The sequence below is a fragment of the Gadus macrocephalus genome, chromosome 17 (genome assembly GCF_031168955.1).
Source record: "Gadus macrocephalus chromosome 17, ASM3116895v1".
NCBI classification, from domain to species: domain Eukaryota; kingdom Metazoa; phylum Chordata; class Actinopteri; order Gadiformes; family Gadidae; genus Gadus; species Gadus macrocephalus.
The window spans coordinates 4737957-4756277 of record NC_082398.1 but is presented as its reverse complement, the minus strand read 5'-3'; the positions used below and the strand labels follow the sequence as shown (position 1 = coordinate 4756277).

The following is an 18321-nucleotide window of genomic DNA, read 5'->3' as shown; positions in this document are numbered from 1 at the left end:
GCCAAAGTCTCAGCGTTTTACTAGTCATATGCAAAGTAACACGAGGTCGTCTGAACAGTGAACATCTTTGTGAAGATATAAAAGTGCCCAGACACAGACAAAGACAATCCCACAGCTAAACGGACTGGTTATTCATGGTAATTCCTGTTCTCCAACTGGTTCATTTGCAATCTTTGCCAAACATGTAGCTGCTGAGTGTTCACATCACTTGAATACATAACCTCTAGACATGCCAGTAGATCGCTAGGAGGTCACCAAGGTCCGGACCTCGGTTACTTTTTTTTTTAGAGCTAAAAATATTTTTGGGATATCTATCTCTCTATCTCTCCATCTTTTTTTGTTGGTGTAATGATCGATCAAGCAAGCATGATCATGGGAAGAGTGACCAGACACAGACGACACGTCTTCAAAGCCTGCAGAATGAAGAAAAACGGGTTATATAGGAACAAGGGGAAGGGAGGAGTTAATAACGCTATGTAGAGCGTCTTCATATAGGGTTTAGAGATTAAGTCCTATATGAGGGCACTGGAATGAGGGATTACCTGGGGTCAAGCGGAAGGAATAGAAGGGAGTTGTTTTAGTATGCAAATGTAAGAAATAAATGACAGTTCGTTGTCTTGTATAAACTCTTATTTTGATGGTTGTTCTATTATGTTTCCAGTTCCAAACACAATATCCTGTAATGACAAGATAACACGCATGCCATTTGCTCAGCTGTCACTCACAGGCACTTCCCATCGAACCACTCAGTTGTCACCAATCTCTGAGCACCTTAAAGGCACCCAGTGCAACTTTCTAGGCTTAAAAATAAACATTCAATTTCTAGTCTTTTCTACACGTAGTAAGTTTCAATAACTCCATACCATTACATACCGACATTTAAGCAGCAAAGATGAGACGTCGTTGTGTGGTGAGAACTGATGCAAAATCGATAACAACAACAATGCCGCCATTTTCTTTATTTTTTGTAACCTACAATAAATAAAGCAGGCTTCCAGGCTTCCATGGAAAAATGGCTTCTCCCCACCGGCGATTGTTGTTGTTTACGATTTTCTATCAGTTCTCACCACACAACGACGTCTCATCTTTGCTCCTTGAATGTCGATATGTAATGGTATGGAGTTATTGAAACTTACTACATGTAAAAAAGACTAGAAATTGAATGTTTATTTTTCATTGAATGTTTACATAAAGTTGCACTGGGTGCCTTTAACGGAACCGTACATGTCACTCCATGCACGTATCCTACAGATGTTTAAAGGGCCCCTATTTAAGCACCATGGGTGAATATGATTAGCCATAACAAGCTGTTTCAAAATCTGCCCTGTGATATATTGACATTACAACTTGGAGTGACCACCCGGATGTATGATGATAGAATAGAATAGAATAGAAGAAGCCCTCAACCCCTGCAAATCATCTTCATTCCTGTATTCAATTCATCTTTGCTTGTCATCTCATTCCACCTCCCGTCGTTTGTCCAACTCATACACAAAGAAGCAAAACCGTAGCTTGTGTACGAGACCCAGCCAATTTTACAAGGAGACCACCCCATGGGTGGCCCGCGAGTCGCTCCACCCTACCCAGCATGCTCTCTGTCTTGAAGGAGCCGAAATTCCTGTCAGTTGCAACTGCGAGCCCCGTGCGAAGAAGAGCCCGGCGAGGGGAGGAGGGGAGCGAGAGAAAGGAAGAGTCACCGGTCAAAAACAAATCCACCGGTGATGGAGAAAATTTATCAGGAACCATTTGTATGAATATGATCGTCAGAAAAGTAGCATTAAAGCTCGAGCAGGCGATTCATCAAGGAAGCATTTATTCCACATCTTTGTTGAAATTGAAATGCTTTGCAATAATTCAAATGCTCTGACAAAAGGATAAATAATCATAGTTCCACTCATTCCCTCATTCTTTAAATACTGTCCGACCAGTTGAGCCAGAGCGTGCTGCGAAGCTCCCCTTCGCGGCAGACGGCAACCCTCTAGCGCCCCCCGTCAGTAAGTACACACAAGGACAGAAGGACGCATAGATATTGATGCAGAAAAATAAACAAAGGCGCGCTGACCAGCCTTTACACAGAAAATTAATGGAACAGTGCCAGTGCAATTATAAACAGCAACAATGAGAGTGTAGCTCGAGTGTCTTCCAATGACAATTGATTGCATCCTGGAACAATTCTCCTCTCAGGCCCAAAACAAATTAAAAAGCTGTTGGATAATCCACCAAGGTTGTAAAAAGCTACTTTACCATTCGATACCTTCTGAGGTTAGTATATATTAGACTTTCATCTGCAGGTCATCAGGTAAAGCCATTATAAACAAAAACAAACAAACACTTAAAATGATTAACCAGTTTCAAACATCAAATTAACGTTTTTCTGCACTTAAAGGTCCCATGACATGCCACCAGGTGTGAGTGATTAGTCGTCACAAGCCGTTTTGAAAGTCTGGCTCTTCTGACATCACATGTGGGCATGTGTGGGCATCACAGTCACACCTGGTGGCATGTCATGGGACCTTTAAACACATTGCATTCTGCTTAACTTCGACTATTACCCAAGACAATGCTAATTAACTATAAAAATAGGCTCATGTTGAAGTTGGCTTGAGTTCAAACATTTCCAACCTGTCATTAGTGGCGCATTGGGTATCCCAGCAAATATGTAATTTTGCTAAATCATTGTGGGCAATTTTAAGCCATGTCAGTCAAATGCGGGTGGATGGTCGTATGTGTGTGTGTGTGTGTGTGTGTGTGTGTGTGTGTGTGTGTGTGTGTGTGTGTGTGTGTGTGTGTGTGTGTGTGTGTGTGTGTGTGTGTGTGTGTGTGGGTAGGTTGTCGCATAGAGCTAATGCATCGGCCCTCCGTGAACTTAGCGGCCGCTTAGGCCCCGATCACCAGGGGGGCCCCAAGAGCGCTGTATTCTTTTTTTTAAATGTTATATTATTTTTTTTATACAGATAGAAATTTACAAGAAAGGAAACCTTATACACGTACAGCTCATATTAGTATAAGAAAACATTGGTGGAATTAAGAATTTTCTGTTTGTCTGTCCCATAGACTGTATAGAGGTCTGATCATGATGTCACCAGTCACCAGTCTGCCTCCAGGTGGCAGCATTGCGCCGAAGGAGGACTGGTGTCTTGGTGATTCTGGGTGGTGGGGTGCTAGTATAAAATCCCAGCTTTGCTGCGGTGGGTCAGTCCGGTTGGACACAAGAGAACTACAGAGAGCAAGCGAGAGAGAGAGAGAGAAGGAAGGGGGGGACTGAGTGAAAAAAAGGTCGGTGTAAAAGGAGTGGATCAAGCCGGCTGAAAGGAGAACAGCGGGTGAGAACTTGTAGTATAGCACTGCTGATCCAAATTGCACGGATTCTTCAGAACCCAAAAAGGGTTGTTTCTTTTGTTTACTTTTCGCAAAGTTTATGCTTCTGTAATTGGACCGTGCAGTTTACACAGACTTCCGGGCGACTTGCCAGGCTGACCGGTGGAGTCGAGCGGCACACACACGCTCTTCTCTGAGGCATGATGAGATGAAACCTCTACAGAGCCACTTCACTTTTGGAAGGAAGTTCCCGCCGAGTGGCCAAACAGCAGCACGAAATCCGAGGTGAGCGGACGAACCCTCCTAACGTCTCTGATCCCGCCCCAGTCGCATACCCTCACTGGGTCTGCAGTGCACCCCTGCGTGATGGATGCCGACCCACCCAAGCTTGGAAACTGACCTGCTGCACAGGGTTGTGCCCATGCTCACTGAATCAGTGAAGTATACGGTGCACTGCTATGCTTCTGTTGAGTTAACACAGATCTTGATAGGTTTGAATATATCCCTTATGTTGTCGAGGGTTAAGGAAGCTCAAATGTCTCTTCAAGACAGTCCCTGTGAAACCCCATGTTGATAAGGACAAAATAGTCAAGATCCCGAAATAAATTATATGATGCGAGTCTTTGGCAGAGCTTACGGTCCGACATTCGGTGAACCTCTCCACCGGGGGAGGGGTGGATAATCTTGTTTTGTAGACCCAATTGTGTTGAGGATCATGACATAGACACTGGGTTTAATGGGCTAGTTATCCCGGGTTAGCCTAGTTTGGCAGGTTTCTAATTAGCATGGTACTAGGAAAGGCTGATGAGTGACACCGATCTAAGAGCTGCAATGCCATCTTAACAGACACTTTGGTAACAGAGATAACTACCGTGTAGACCCTAGAAGATGAGGATAGCTGTGTCCTGTGAACGCAGCCCTTACACTACAGTGTGTGGGCACATGAACCTTTTTTTGTTGGTGAAGTCTGAGCTTTATAGGGTGGGATATATGCCTGTAAAAGATCTGCATGACTTCATATGTGGCCACAAGTTCAGTGGGTCTGGCACAGTGCCACCTAGTGGCAGGGGCAACAGTGACAACCCGTTCACTGCAGGTTCAAGCGCTAGTTGGCCTTCAGCCCCATCCTTCAGCTTAAGAACAGATTGCACCTGTTTAGCAGGTGTGCTGGTGTTCCCACTGAAGATGAGGCGATAGCTTTAAAAAAGAAAAAAACGCCCCATCAGCAAAGACATAAAAATGTGTTTTTTTTAGAATGTTTCCCAAAACCATGAAGGCCGGACGCACGGTGGCAGCCATTTATATGGTCTTTGTTTCGCCGCGGGCTAGCTTTTCCGGTAGCGAACAATGGCGAAACAGCGAGAGAGAGGATAATATTTGGGAGCAGTTGAAGGAGAGGGCCAGCTGCTTGGGAAACGTCACGCTGGGATCCCTGCGCCGGGAATGCATCTGTATCTGGCACCAGTGTCACTCATCAGGCCAGAATCCTCGAGGGCAGCCCTCGCTGTACCGTACTGTACTGTGCTGTAGCGCAGTGCCGAGTTATCGTGTTATAGCAGCACTTTGACACAGCCGTTTGAGCAGGAGACATCTGTCGGTTTGTAATGGGTACGATTCAAGGGGTGTTTTGAGTCGACGATGCTCTGAATGCTGAGAATGCGAAACGGCCTTGACTTAGAGAAGGGAATCCGACCTTCAGAGTCGTTGATGTGTGAGTGAAAGTGATCTCATGAAGGATGACTGAGTTTAGTTCCTGAGTTGGTACCTCAGAGTTACATTGGATCCCTGGCACAGCATGCTAGCCAGTGGTGCACCCAGTGCAGACTTTTTTTAAACTAATTCATATGATTACAATAAAAAGTTGCACAGATTAAGTAATGTTGATTTGATTGTGATTGCGTACACAAATGGGACGCCAAGCTTTATCACATAGTCGGTACCGTCATTGGAAACAAGTTTACAAGATGAAACAGTTGAAATGCACGGCTCCTCAAAAATGCCCTTATAGATCGGATACCTATCTCTCTCGCTCTCTCTCCCCCTCTCTCTCCCCCCTCCCTCCACCTCCATTTGAGTAAACTCACTCACCCCTCCGGTCACCCGCACTCTCCCATTCCGCCTAGATCGCCCGTCGCCCAAGCGGTCGCTATTGTTTCCCCCACAATGCTTCACTTTCACTGGCCTGGCACAAGGTCGGCTAGTGCACGGCTCTCAGGTGATGCCTCATTCGGAGAGGTGCGGAGCGAGAGAGAGGCCGGGAGAAAGAGAACGATAGAAAGAAGGGAGACGTACAATACAAACCCGCGGTGGAGTACGCTCATTGCCTGGGTCCTCACGTTTCGTCCGACAGAGAGCTCATTCTCTGCGGCCCATCTTATGTGTCCCTGCTCATTGTCCACCTCTCCTCCCACTGGCCATCTCCTCCCCTTGAATTGGCTTCATCAGATTTCATTCAAATGAGGGCCCTCAGAGACTGCCATAGAGGGCCTATGAAGGTGAACCCGGGTACGAGTGCCACGGGGCTCTCTGAGACCAGACCCACAGGGCAGGACCGGGATAGAAAGGAAAAGGGGGGGGGGGGAAATCCGTCCGCACAAAGTGGTGCCGAATTATAACCCAGCAGCACCACTGCAGTCCTGGCCGAACATGTATCAGAAAACCAATCATTTTCTCTCTCTAAATGGGTTCCTGGGCACAACACACAGACACACACACTCCGACGGGTCAGACATTTTTACATTGACATTAACATTTAGGGGATATTGCTGACGCTGACATCCAAAGTGACTTCATTCCCACAACGACGGCGGAGGCAACCACGCAGGGTGACAGCCAGCTGATTGGGAGCAGGCAGGGTGAGGAGTCATGCTCTGGGCCACTTTTACATCCAGCCAGGAGGAGCGGGGATCGAATTGGCAACCTTCCGGTTCACAGCCAACCCGCTCTACCTCCTGAGCGACTGTCGGCCCATTTTGCTGCTATACCGGTCAACCACGGCGCCGTTTTTTTCCGTCGTCTTCCTTCCTTCACGAGCCGTGTGTGTGCGCTCCAGTGAAACGTCCCCGGGGCGGACAGAATGGGAGCGCGGCCTCGGAAAATGTGGAGCGGCCGTGTTCCAAACGTCCCGTCGTGAGACGAGAGCAGCTGTGAACGAAGACAGGCTAGGCCCCGTATCTCTGTGTTGGCTAGCCAAGTGCTAATTAGTCACACAAAGGCAGCTAGGCGAAATGAGCGGAGTGAATTGAGGAGACTCTGTTGGGGGAAACGGAATGTTGGCAGGCAGTTGAAATATCGAATTGCGTCAATCATTGACTACACCCGGAACACTTCTTCTTCCCCCCCCGACGGGGAATGTTGTCTGGTCTTCGTGTAGTTGAGTGGTTGAATGGCTCAATGAACGCATTAAAACAAAGAAAGATTGTTGGCCGGGCTCAGTGCGATGCACTGTGTGCGACCACGTGACGCTTTCGCCGTTTGACCTTCTGAAAGAGCGGCGAGTAAGGGTTGGAATGTGGTGTGTTCCTTCCGACCAGACCACCACCACATGGCCTGTGTTTTTTTTTCTCCCTGGGACCGGATCTCAACTTGCCCTTGGATTCATCCTCCAATTGGCCACATGTGCATTTCACCGCCCTTCCAGCTGCCATCGGAACCACATGAGACGCCATTTTGTTTTTTTCACTCTTCTCCCCTTTGATTGTTAATCAAATGGTAGCGCGACCGAGCGTGTACGACCCAACCACTGAGCACTGAGCGTCATTTGTGGGACTTTATCGTCGCTACTGAACAAGGGGGGGGCGAACAAAAGACTTAACTATCAGAAGGGGTTAGAGAGGGACCGGTCAAGCAGGGAGGTGGTGGTGGTGTTGAGGGTGTGTGTGTGTGTGTGTGTGTTTGTGTGTGTGTGTGTGTGTGTGTGTGTGTTTGTGTGTGTGGGGGGGGGGGGGTAGTTAATCTGAGCAGCTGGCCGACTGGCAGGGGGAGGGGAGCCAGGTGGCTTAGCCTTGTCTTAAGAGCCCGCGTTCGTTAAGACCTTTCGGTGCTAAATATAGTCTCGTGTGAGTACCTTGCGTGCTGCATCAGAGACAATGGCTGCGTCTCCTCCAGGTGACTCACGAGAGACAATTAGCCACCTCTGTGATTTTGCCTGTTATAAATCACAACCCATGCATTTTCCTATGTCGAGAGACGTGTGTGTGTGCGTGTGCGTGTGCGTGTGTGTGTGTGTGTGGTAGAGGAACCAGGTGATTTGCATAACAGACAGTATCTCTCTGAACAACGCCGACAGCGGGCCGTGACAAGGCTTAACGGTGCTGCTGCTGTTGGTTTTGACGGAGGGCTGTTGACAGCGGGCCGGCCAATAGGAGGCCTGCAGGGGCAAGGCGTGAGGAAGGCAAGGATTCGAGAAAAATATTCAAATTAAAAATCATCAATGACAAAAAGATGAGCCAGTCTACAAACAAGTCTAGATTTACACAAAGCGAGACATTGTTTTGCTGTTTGGCTAAACTTGAATATGAAACATATTTGAAAGACCCATTAGATGACTAATTAACTAATAAAGAAAGTTAAATGTTGAATGATAGCTGTGACTCATTAAAAATGACATGGTTAAATAGAACATATATTCATTTGTGTATTTAATACAGGAAAATTGTATTCCATAGGAAGGTTCAGGTGTCAGTTTGAACATTGACAGATGAGTTGTATGCCAACCGTTCTTGTTAAATGTTAAATGAGGCTTTAGGGTGAAAACCTCAAAGTGGAACTGGTTCTACTCCATGAACACGGCAGTTGACCTGAATAAATAATCGTTTATGTTTGCTGATTTGAAGTTGTTGCTTTGACGTGCTAAACCATTAGCCCCGTACACAGTCAAGCTTTTGTTGTTTGATTTTAGGTGGAATCCAACCATCATCTACCAATCATTTTTGGTGACTATGTTGCAGAATGTTACAGAAGTCACCCTGCTTCACTCGCCACAATTTCTGAGAAAGACATTTTCTTATGGGTCATGAACCTAATTTGTGAGAAACACAGCCTACTTCTGCCTTTGAATATAAAAAGGTCTACTTATTCCTTCCTACTTTGTTAAAATTAAGGGGTTAAGGTGAAAACTAGGAGCAATTGGTATTAGCTGTAATAAAGTGGGGAAAAAGCTTGGTCTAAACTTGACCCTTATTAGGCAGAGTAGGCCTAATTGAGCCGTTACATGAACCTAAAACAATTAAGGATTGTTGTTATATAACCTCGCAGGGTTATACACCACAACACTAGCCATGTGAATGGCCCACTTGTGTTCTCCCACAAGGCCTTTGTTGTGGGGGGCTATATGTGAAAGATGCACCACCGCACAACCGTTTTCACATTCTGTCCTCCGAAAATGTACACTCCAGCCTGTCAATTGCAACGGTTATTTTTAATACCTGGATAACACGGATAAAACATTTTAATTAGCTCTCATATTTATTTTTCAAAACATCCCCTGCTCGTCTCGACGCAAGCGCACAATAAGCAGCGCACAAGCAAATCAGCCACAGGCTAGACGGCTGACGTCAGAGCGCGACTGAACGCAGAGCCCGCGTGCAATCCCAGCTTTTTTCCCCCCTTTTCCCCCTCTCGCGTCCGACGTCCCGTGCACAATGAATGCGCTCGTGCTCAGCGATGCGTCTTGAATATAGACTCAGCAGCAGCAGAGTCTATATATATGCCTACATTTGCTCGAGGAGCTGCGTTTGAGCCTGTGAGGGAGCGTTGTAGAGAGAGGGAGGGAGGGTGTGGAGGGGAGGGGAGAAAACACGGCCATTCCCATCCCTTCTCGCGATATGGGAATGTAGTCCGGTGCCTTGATAACGTCGGCGGATTCTGTGCCTCATAAAGAGACCTTCCGAGATGCACCGTGGGCTCATCGCTGCCGCCGCCAACAGCAGCAGCAGCAGCCCTACAAGGAGGAGCCCCGTATCTGATTGCGGACCGGTTCCGCCGCTATGGTGTTCAGACGGAGAACAAGGTAGGCGAGGAAAATAAGATCCGTCCCCCCATCCGATCTCATGGTCAAGGCGTTTGTTCCTTTCAAAACGGTGCCGTTCTTGAACCGTGGCGTCGGGACACAAGGGGGGATATGTCACGTAGAATCGGGACGTTTTCGGAACAGTGATTTCAGGCCGTCGATTTGGGGAGAGGATTGGAGCGAAAACTATTTGTGTGTGTGTGTGTGTGTGTGTGTGTGTGTGTGCGTGCCCGTGCCCGTGTGTGTGTGTGTGTGTGAGTGATAAATAGGCAATTGTTCTTCTCTGCGGGTTTAATATCGCTCCCGCCCGCAGATATAAGGGAAGGTACGCAGCCACACGGGTGGAATAGCTTCTGAAGACGTGAACCTATTTGTTTACCAAGCGAATCAGAGGTGGACACCTCACTGCCACTCTCACGTCAGATTGACATGGGGGAAGCGTTTCGATTCTGAGAACACTTTCTTTTCTATTGATGTGGTTTTGCATAGACCTTTGTCCCTTTTGTATGTTTTGCTGTCTGTCTGTCTCCTTTTTTCAACCATCGTTTCACACAAAGCTATAAGAAAACCTTCTTTTGTTTTTCTTTTGTTCTTTTTTAAAATGGATTTATATTCTATTGTACAGAAACATGCTATTAAATGGCTGCTCCTCTTTCCTCCACCCTCCCCCTGTTCGTGGCACATCTCTGCCCTGCCAGGAGGATGTGCGGGCTGGGCTGCTACCGGCCAGGGCCCCTGTGGCTGTGGAAAGCCCTCCTGGTGTTTGTTGCCATCGCCTTCGCCGGGCAACTCATGGGTCTCATTTTCAACAAGAGGTAAGAGAAACATGCACACACCCACGCACACATGTATATGAACAAGCACACGCACGCACGCATATGAACATGCTTGCACATGTGCACATAGCAACATTCATACACACGCATATGAACATGCATACACATGCACACGCATACACACACACATAAGAACATGCACACACACACATGCACACACGCATATGAACATGCATGCACGCACGCATGCATACATGGCATGCACATATGAACATGCATGCACACATATATACACACTCTGACTCCAACACACATAAGAAATAACATCTTTGAAAAATGAGTGGTGTCAAATGTCCTGAACAATTTATCGCTGGATATTGGCACGAGTCTGTTGAGTTCTTCAGGCTTAATATCCAAATAACCTGCGACTTGTACAGTGCATCACAACGGTGTGATGCCGGCAAACATTTCTCTCCATTTAACATGTTTTATTCATGTGGCGTGTTTAATGCAGCGGGTACTTTAGGCCATGTCTGTGTTCACTTCAAACCATCGCCGGTATATAAAGGCAATGGAACGACTCCCTTTGCACGTATCACCATGACAACCTTTTGCCCGGCTGCACCAAGCCACGCAGCGCTTCTCTGTCGCAATTACGCTCCCAATCCATCATCAATCTCACTTTCAGCGCGTGATTAAGGCTGGCTTTTAGAGCCTGCCATTAACGAGGACTTTCCTAATGAACCAGACAGAGTTTGAGTGACCCTAAATCCAGCAAAATGTAAAACTGCTGTTCTGTAAAACGGGTTCAAACCTCCCCCGGCACTAACCGACTTGCACTGACGCAAACCAGAGTCCAGAGTTATGTTTAGAATCGATCTGCTTTCTAGAAAAAGATCCCAGTGAGTGGCATGCACTGTGTTCTGTGTATTGGTAGGTTTTCTTAAACATTCCACTCAAACCAGTTTTTTGCAGATTCATTCCAAGTTAAACAGCAAACCCGCATCAACATACTTCTTGCATGAGGTGGTCGATTGGACCTAGTTTAAGTTCTTATCATCTTCGAGGAGGTATACAACTAAAAGCTTTGCTACGGCGGACCTCATCGCTTCAATGTAACCCCCGATAAGATAAGGATTGTATTGTTTCTGTAAACAAAAACTGAACAATTTATATAGAGGCTGTTAAAGTGGACAAAACAAAACAGTGAGATAAGGAAGGAAAAGCCTTTTCATTAATTTCAATTTGCCATGCAGCTTCTATAGAAGACTTGCATGTTTAGCTTTCCATCCAGGGTTGTTTTTTTTCCCCCTGAAAATGCAATTGAATACGTGCAGTCCAGATTTTGAACCAGATGTTGCCAGGATGGCCCATTGTTCTTCTGTGTAGAGACCCGCCTTCGCGGGGTCTATAGGAATGTCTTATGTGCACATTGCTCCAGGGGGCTGTGAGCCTCTATTGGGGCATGGCTCTCGGTCACGGTTTGGATGACTGAGACTTTGGATTCCAAAGCCACACCTTCCTCTGACTAATGATTCATCGGACTGCGTCCCCTGGGTTCCCGTACTCCTCCTCCTTTTGTTCGCCTTGTCGTTTCTCTGCTTTTCTGTCGACTCGTACTCTTCTCTCTCTCTCTCTCTCTCTCTCTCTCTCTCTCTCTCTCTCTCTCGCTTTCTCGCTTTCTCGCTTTCTCACTGGCTCTCTCGCTTTCTCGCTTTCTCACTGGCTCTCTTCTCTCCCTCCCTCCACTTCCACGTGTCTAGCCCCTTCCCCCATTGTATTCTCTGTTCTTGCCCTTTCTTTTTTTATCCCCCACTCTCCCTTACTCTCCAGCTCACTCGGAACACACACAGACATGGACACACACACTCTGGGTTCCCCTGTAAACATCTGGGAGCTTTCTCTTCACTGAGGCTCCCCAGATTTAGTTTTCCTTTTTTTCCCCCCTCCTGTACCAGCCTGAGAGCTAGGCTCCGACGGTCTGGAGAGACTGGGGTTAATCATGTGTGCACGCGTAAACACCAGCTCACATTCAACGTGACCTATCTAAATCGCCGGCCAGATGTCAAAGCAAAGTGTAACTTTGTTACCGTGTGTGTGAAAGTAACAACGCTTTGGGGGGGGATTCGTACCGCTGTGGCTATTTAGTGTAGCCAAAGGCTTTGAATAGGTTCCGCGAGTCGCAGGAAATGTTGCTTAGTTGACCAGGGTTTGCATGTGCCGTGATTCACCGAGGCTCTCGCTCTGTCTGTGGTTCACTCTCGACCACGGAGGTTTGTGTATGTTTATATACATGTACCGACTCCCACTTTGCCACAGACGGGCTCGCCAAAACCAAGTGGATCACAGTGTCCTTGCGTCCGGGGCTCACCGATTCGCTCTCCCTCCTCTCCCCCCCCCCCCCCCCCCCCCCGTTCAGCGGCGCCCAGCCGGCGACGCGCCTGCTGTTCTACGCCTCGGACGTCCAGGGGCCCCCGCTGGGCTCGTGCCGGCCCCACACCCGCCTCATGTTCCTGAAGACCCACAAGACGGCCAGCAGCACGGTCCTCAACATGCTCTACCGCTTTGGCGAGGAGCGCGGCCTCCGCTTCGCCCTGCCCATGGGCTACCAGCTGGGGTACCCCCTGCTGTTCAACGCCCACCGGGTCAAAGGTTACCAGGGGCCCCGAGTCCTGGACTTCGACATCATGGGAAACCACATGAGGTTCAATAAGCCTGAGGTATGTTCCCCCGGATCAGAGGCAGAAGTGCCTTGGAAAAGAAAGTGTTTCATTCGTTTCCCCCCCCCCCCCTCATTTTTAGGGCTGGGTTGAAATTGCACATTACCTCAGTGAGATTGGCCTAGGGCAGTAATGATGACGACGCCCCTCGGTGGTACGAAACTTTGTATTTCTATAATACAAGTTAAACTGCATAGCGATACATTGCTGCATAGACATGTTTCTGAAATTGTAGGCATACACTTCGAGGCGTATTGTTTTAAATCCCTGTTGATTCTTGTAGCAACTAAACACTCCACCTCCTAATGCCTTGTTCCGTCTGTTCTGTTTTGGTTTTTATGAATGCATGCACATGCAGGCCTACTGTCAAGGTCAGAGTGGTCGGCACACATGTTTTTATCTGACCAAGCAGTAGCTTTCCCCCTGTGGTGCCGAGCCAATAGAGCGAATGGCACGCTTGGCTCTGAACAGTTAAGCTTTACAAACAAGTTGGGATGGAGAACATGATTAGGTGCTCGGACAGGGTCATGGAAGATCAAACCGCAGGTGTTAAAACCTGGAGTCTGTAGCCTTGCAGAGACTGGGCTTTCCATCAGCAGAAACGCAGTGTTGCAGAGAAAGTAGCCCGATGGGGATACTTGTATTACGAAGCAGATACCACAGTGAAGTTTTTTTCTTTTTTTGGTTAAATGAGATGCTTAATAGTAGGTGAATATACAGCCAGAGAAGTGCCTGACGCAGCAGTTTAAGGAAACTCAAATATTTCAAATGTACATTCAAATTCAAAACTGATGCCATTCATATATCAATGTACGTTAGGGAGTTCTGTGCTTTTTTTTTGGTGTATTTGCATATATTAGTAGCCAAGTTGACTTCCTACTCACCCACTTGTTATTAATAGAAGCATTTGAAAGTAATCAAATCAATATTCACAAGCTTCTTACAGGCTTCTTGCGAGCCAATTATTTAGCCTTTAAACATCTTGGTTAAAGGGATGGAACATAAAAGTATCTTTCCAGTTGAAAATCAATATTCAAATCCGAAGCAGCATAAATCTAGCCTGACCTCGGAAATCAATTCGCAAATGCATCTTAGTCTGGAAAGTCTCGGTGCATTAAGGATTTCCACGGGGCTTAATCAACGTGCTCGGAGAAATGCCTCGGGACGCAACGGCGCGGACCTACAATCAGAATAATCAGTCAGTTTGACGAAAACCCCATGCGGAGCCTGAACTAACGAGAGCCTCCCGTTTCCCTCAGGTAGAGAAGGTGATGCCTGAGGACACCTTCTACTTCTCCATCGTCCGGGACCCCGTGGCCCTGACGGAGTCCTCCTTCGCCTACTACAAGGAGGTGGCCCCGGCCTTCCGCAAGGCCAAGAGCCTGGGCGACTTCGCCGACAACCCCCGGCAGCACTACGACCCGCGCCTCCGCAACAACCACTACGCCCGCAACCTGCTGTGGTTCGACTTCGGCATGGACCACAACGCCAACTTCTCGGAGGGCCTGGCCCTGCGCGGCGAGGCCCTGGTGCGGCGGGCCTTCCGGCTCATCCTGGTGTCGGAGTACTACGACCAGTCCATGGTGCTGCTGCGGCACGCCCTCTGCTGGCCGCTGGACGCCGTGGTGTCCTTCAGCCTCAACGCCCGCCAGCAGAAGCCGCCGGGCGGGGCCGGCGGCGGCGGCGAGAGCTGGATGGACAAGGCGGCGGCGGCGGCGGTGGCGGCGGCGGTGGGCGTGCGGGGCGGGCGGCCGCCGATGCGGGCGCCGCCCGACCTGTCGCTGACGCCGGCGCAGCGCGAGAAGCTGCGGGAGTGGAACGCGCTGGACTGGCACCTGTACCAGGCCTTCAACCGCAGCTTCTGGGAGGACGTGCGGCGCTTCGGGCCGGAGCGCATGGACCAGGAGGTGGCGCTGCTGCGGGCGCGGCGGGACCAGCTGGCCCGCGTCTGCCTGCGCAACGGCGGGAGGCCCGTGGAGGCGCAGCGCATCAGGGACAAGGGCATCCGGCCCTTCCAGAGCGGCGTGGTGAAGATCCTGGGCTACGAGCTGCAGCCGGGCCTGGACAACGGCACCACCGAGGCCTGCCTGCGCCTCATCCGGCCGGAGATCCAGTACAAGGACGTGCTGGACGCCAAGCAGTTCCCCCGGCCGCAGTTCGTCAAGGGGCCCCCGGGCCAGCGGCCCCGGGGCCCGGCGATGGCGGTCGGCGGGGGCTACGTGGGAGGGCGCCCCTTGTGGAACAGAGAGAGACTCCCCCAAGGAGCGGGAGAGGGGGCAGGGCCCCGGGGGGGCTGGACTATGGCGGCGGCGGAGAGGGAGTGGTTGGCGAGGCAAAACCAGACTTCGCTCCTACGAGCCGACGCCAAAGGGAGACTGAGATAGTGTGGGGAATGGGGGGGCGGGGGGGGGGACCCCACGAGGCCCACGCTAGTTCAACTCCACCTTGCGCTGCTCTACCAGGACCTACCCTGCCGTACCTTACCGTATGCCTTTTAACTGGACCAACTGAAAAGGATTGCTTCTCCATTTGTTGTATTTTAATGCGTTTGTCATTAAGATGGGGGGAAAGTTCCCGGTACGATTCCATTGCTGTGAAAGGGGTATGGCATTCCAGACTTCAGCAGACAGCTGATTTGTGTCATTTCCATGGTAGAGAATGTCTCATATTTCAAGTAGGTTTTCAAATTGGTCCCATTAACATCAACAAAATGGGAAACCCAGACCAATAGTATTCTCTGTATTATTATTTTGCTGTTCATTCGACTCACTCTGAGCCGAGTCTAATGAAACCTCAGAACAAATAGATTCTTTATTTATTAGTTATATGGCACAGTGTGAATCCTCAACCATCCAGTCGCTTTCACGCGATCGTTAATAGATAGTCCACGGCATGAAAAGGTGCAACAACAACAACAAAAAAGCATATCGAATTGGCTAAATGAAGCGGGAAACGCAACCCTTACTAAGGACCAAGATCGAGACTTTGAATATCTTATACGGCTGGTCAAAAGAAAAGCGTTCAAGCTTTCATGTGCAACAGCCCACTGCTGTTGGGACGTGTTAGCGGGCCGTGCTGAGGTCAAATTTAGACGTGCGCTTGGCAACCCACGCTCATGGAGGACGGAGAGCGTCGCGATGTGGGAGAATCGATTGCGATTTCTGAAGAGGCCGCATGTCACATTAAAAAAAAAAACAATTTTCTCGGCAAGCAAATGCGTTCTTGAGGGGGAGGCGCCCGGGTATGTGGGAGATGGCGTGTGTGTGTTTTTGCAACAGGACTACACTGTGGATGAATTCCTTTTTTATGTAATTATAATGATCCGTCCAAAGTATTTTCGAGGTAACATAACAGCAGTTTTGCTGGGAGTTCCTAATTTTGGGGAATTGTTGCTGTGGGTTATCGGTGCGGGGGAGACACGCTGTTGTTAAGAAACAGCTGGCCTTGTTCTCCTGTGCATGTTATTTTGTACCTGTGCACACTTGCAAAAATCTCTCCTGCGTATTAGCTGCCGCTCGTAGGCCTATCACATGGACGTGCATAAACTCGCACACAATGTGCAATAATGTGCGCACATTCATGCTAATGCCTCAACATTGACAGGCATGGCTTTTGATGTTGTTAAACCCAGTAGCCTACTAACGCACCTCCCACGACACTTGCAACGCGCACACTCGCACGCTTTCTTTGTGTCACTCAAAACAACATTGGCGGATACAACGGACTAAGCTGTCAACCAATTGACCCTCAAATCTGGCAAAGACTGCTTCTGGCCAAAAGATACCCTATCTTCTTTCCTAAGCTAAATAGATAATGGTAAGATAGATAGTCCACTCCTTGTGAGAACACTGACCGCTATGTAAGGACACCTGCTGGTATTGCTTTGAAATTACATTTGCATTTCCATTTATCTTAATGTAACAACTTTTTTCCTTGTTTTAACTTGTTTTAACCTTGTTTTTATTCTGAAATGAACTAGTTGGAAATAAGTAATTGATGGTGACTATTGCTGTAGCTCTTCAATAACTATTGACTGATATATCTAATGAACAAGAAGAGTTTAATTGTAATGTGCTACACATCTGGCATTACTGCCTAATTATTAGTTCAGGGTTCAAAAGGAACCCTGGATAGATTTGACAATTCAAAGAAATTGTTTTCCATGTTAGAGCAGTTGATTGGCCGGTAAATCCGGCAGGTAAAAAGACAACATTGTTAGTGTCTTTAGCCCCTCCCTGATCATGTGACGATCGATGGGGAACGTCGTCAGTCCTCAGTGGTTTCATTTTACAGTCAATGGGGTGGTGTCAGGTTAGCTCAATATTACCAGCCAGCCTCTCGGACTCGTGTTCTCAATCCACCCCCCCAGTGAAAAACAATGTGCGCGATTGTTGCTTTTTTTTTTAATTGGAACCTGGCTATGCTCTAGCTGAGTTTCGAATTGGCAGTTGTTACAGAAAAGCGACTCATTGTAGTTTGGTGTCTTTTTGGTTAATCATTGGCTATCTCTTTGTCATTTAACGGATAGTTGCCGCTTTGTCAGAAAGGTAGCGACGACAGCAGCATGAACAGATTAAAGAAAGGTATAGGAACAGAAGGATCCTGAATATTGAGAAAGCAACCTGTTGAAAAATTGTTCTGAACACATGGAGATGCGTTGCTGAATGATGGCCCATTTCACTTGATCGCACAGGGTTTAGTCTTAGTTTGCGTGTTCAAGATCCCATTCATTCATCCTGGGTTTTTAACTTTGATTGTGGTACGACTTACAACACAGACATAATAATAATATAATAATAATAATTCTATGCTTTGCCTTTTCTGCTTACAATGCAGTGTTTATTTGTATTGGAAGATGGACTCATGGTTAGCTCACGTTGATTGAATATTCAGGTTTCAGCGTCTGTTTTTGACGGTGGTTTTTCTCTTATATTCTGGCTTAAGTCTCATTGCAGAGGCGACTTTCCTTTTAAGTCAGAAGAAAACTGCTAAGTGAATTGAAGGATCATTTTTATGCCTCACAATAGGGTCAACGGCAAAACCTTAGTTTCCGGTATTTATTATTGTAATTAACCTTTGTACATATATTTATTCTTTAAGGAATATGTCATGTGTGGGCGTGACAGTGGTACGTGGTGGGTTGTGTTACGGTTCAATGAAATGCACATTCATTATGTTAATAAAAACATTTTCCAGCAGTATTTCCCCATATTTTATTTTGTGAACTTCAGGAAATTATAATTGAATGATTTATTTTATGCACAGGGACTGAGAAAATGTTTATTGGTCTGATTATGTTTTTGTTTTTTTGGTTGATATTTAGGTATTTACAAGATTGTTTGTTTTAAACATTACTGTTAGTTGTATTCTTTCATTTGAATTTCTTCAATTGGTCAAAAAAAATAAATTAAATACATGTAATTAAAATAGGCATCGGCCATTTAATGAGAAAGATGGACCAATGGTATTATTAGTATTATTAGTTGCAATTTAACAT

The 18321-nt window shown here is 47.6% G+C and overlaps 1 protein-coding gene across 4 annotated transcripts; it reads left to right on the top strand.

Annotated features, from left to right (window-relative positions):
• Positions 1–3191: 3191 nt before the first annotated feature.
• Positions 3192–18025, top strand: gal3st4 (galactose-3-O-sulfotransferase 4). 4 transcript variants are annotated; one of them, XM_060076762.1, is made up of 5 exons: positions 3192–3323; positions 3444–3603; positions 10027–10143; positions 12524–12824; positions 14084–18025. In XM_060076762.1, exons 2-5 carry the CDS (start codon positions 3527–3529, stop codon positions 15206–15208), a joined length of 1620 nt encoding a protein of 539 aa, XP_059932745.1. In that variant the 5' UTR covers positions 3192–3323; positions 3444–3526; the 3' UTR covers positions 15209–18025. The 4 variants fall into 4 exon arrangements, with proteins under 4 accessions (XP_059932745.1, XP_059932747.1, XP_059932748.1 ...); XM_060076764.1 differs by having other exon boundaries at positions 3209–3603; XM_060076765.1 differs by lacking the exons at positions 3192–3323; positions 3444–3603 and adding an exon at positions 7329–9328 and having other exon boundaries at positions 9954–10143.
• Positions 18026–18321: the final 296 nt, after the last annotated feature.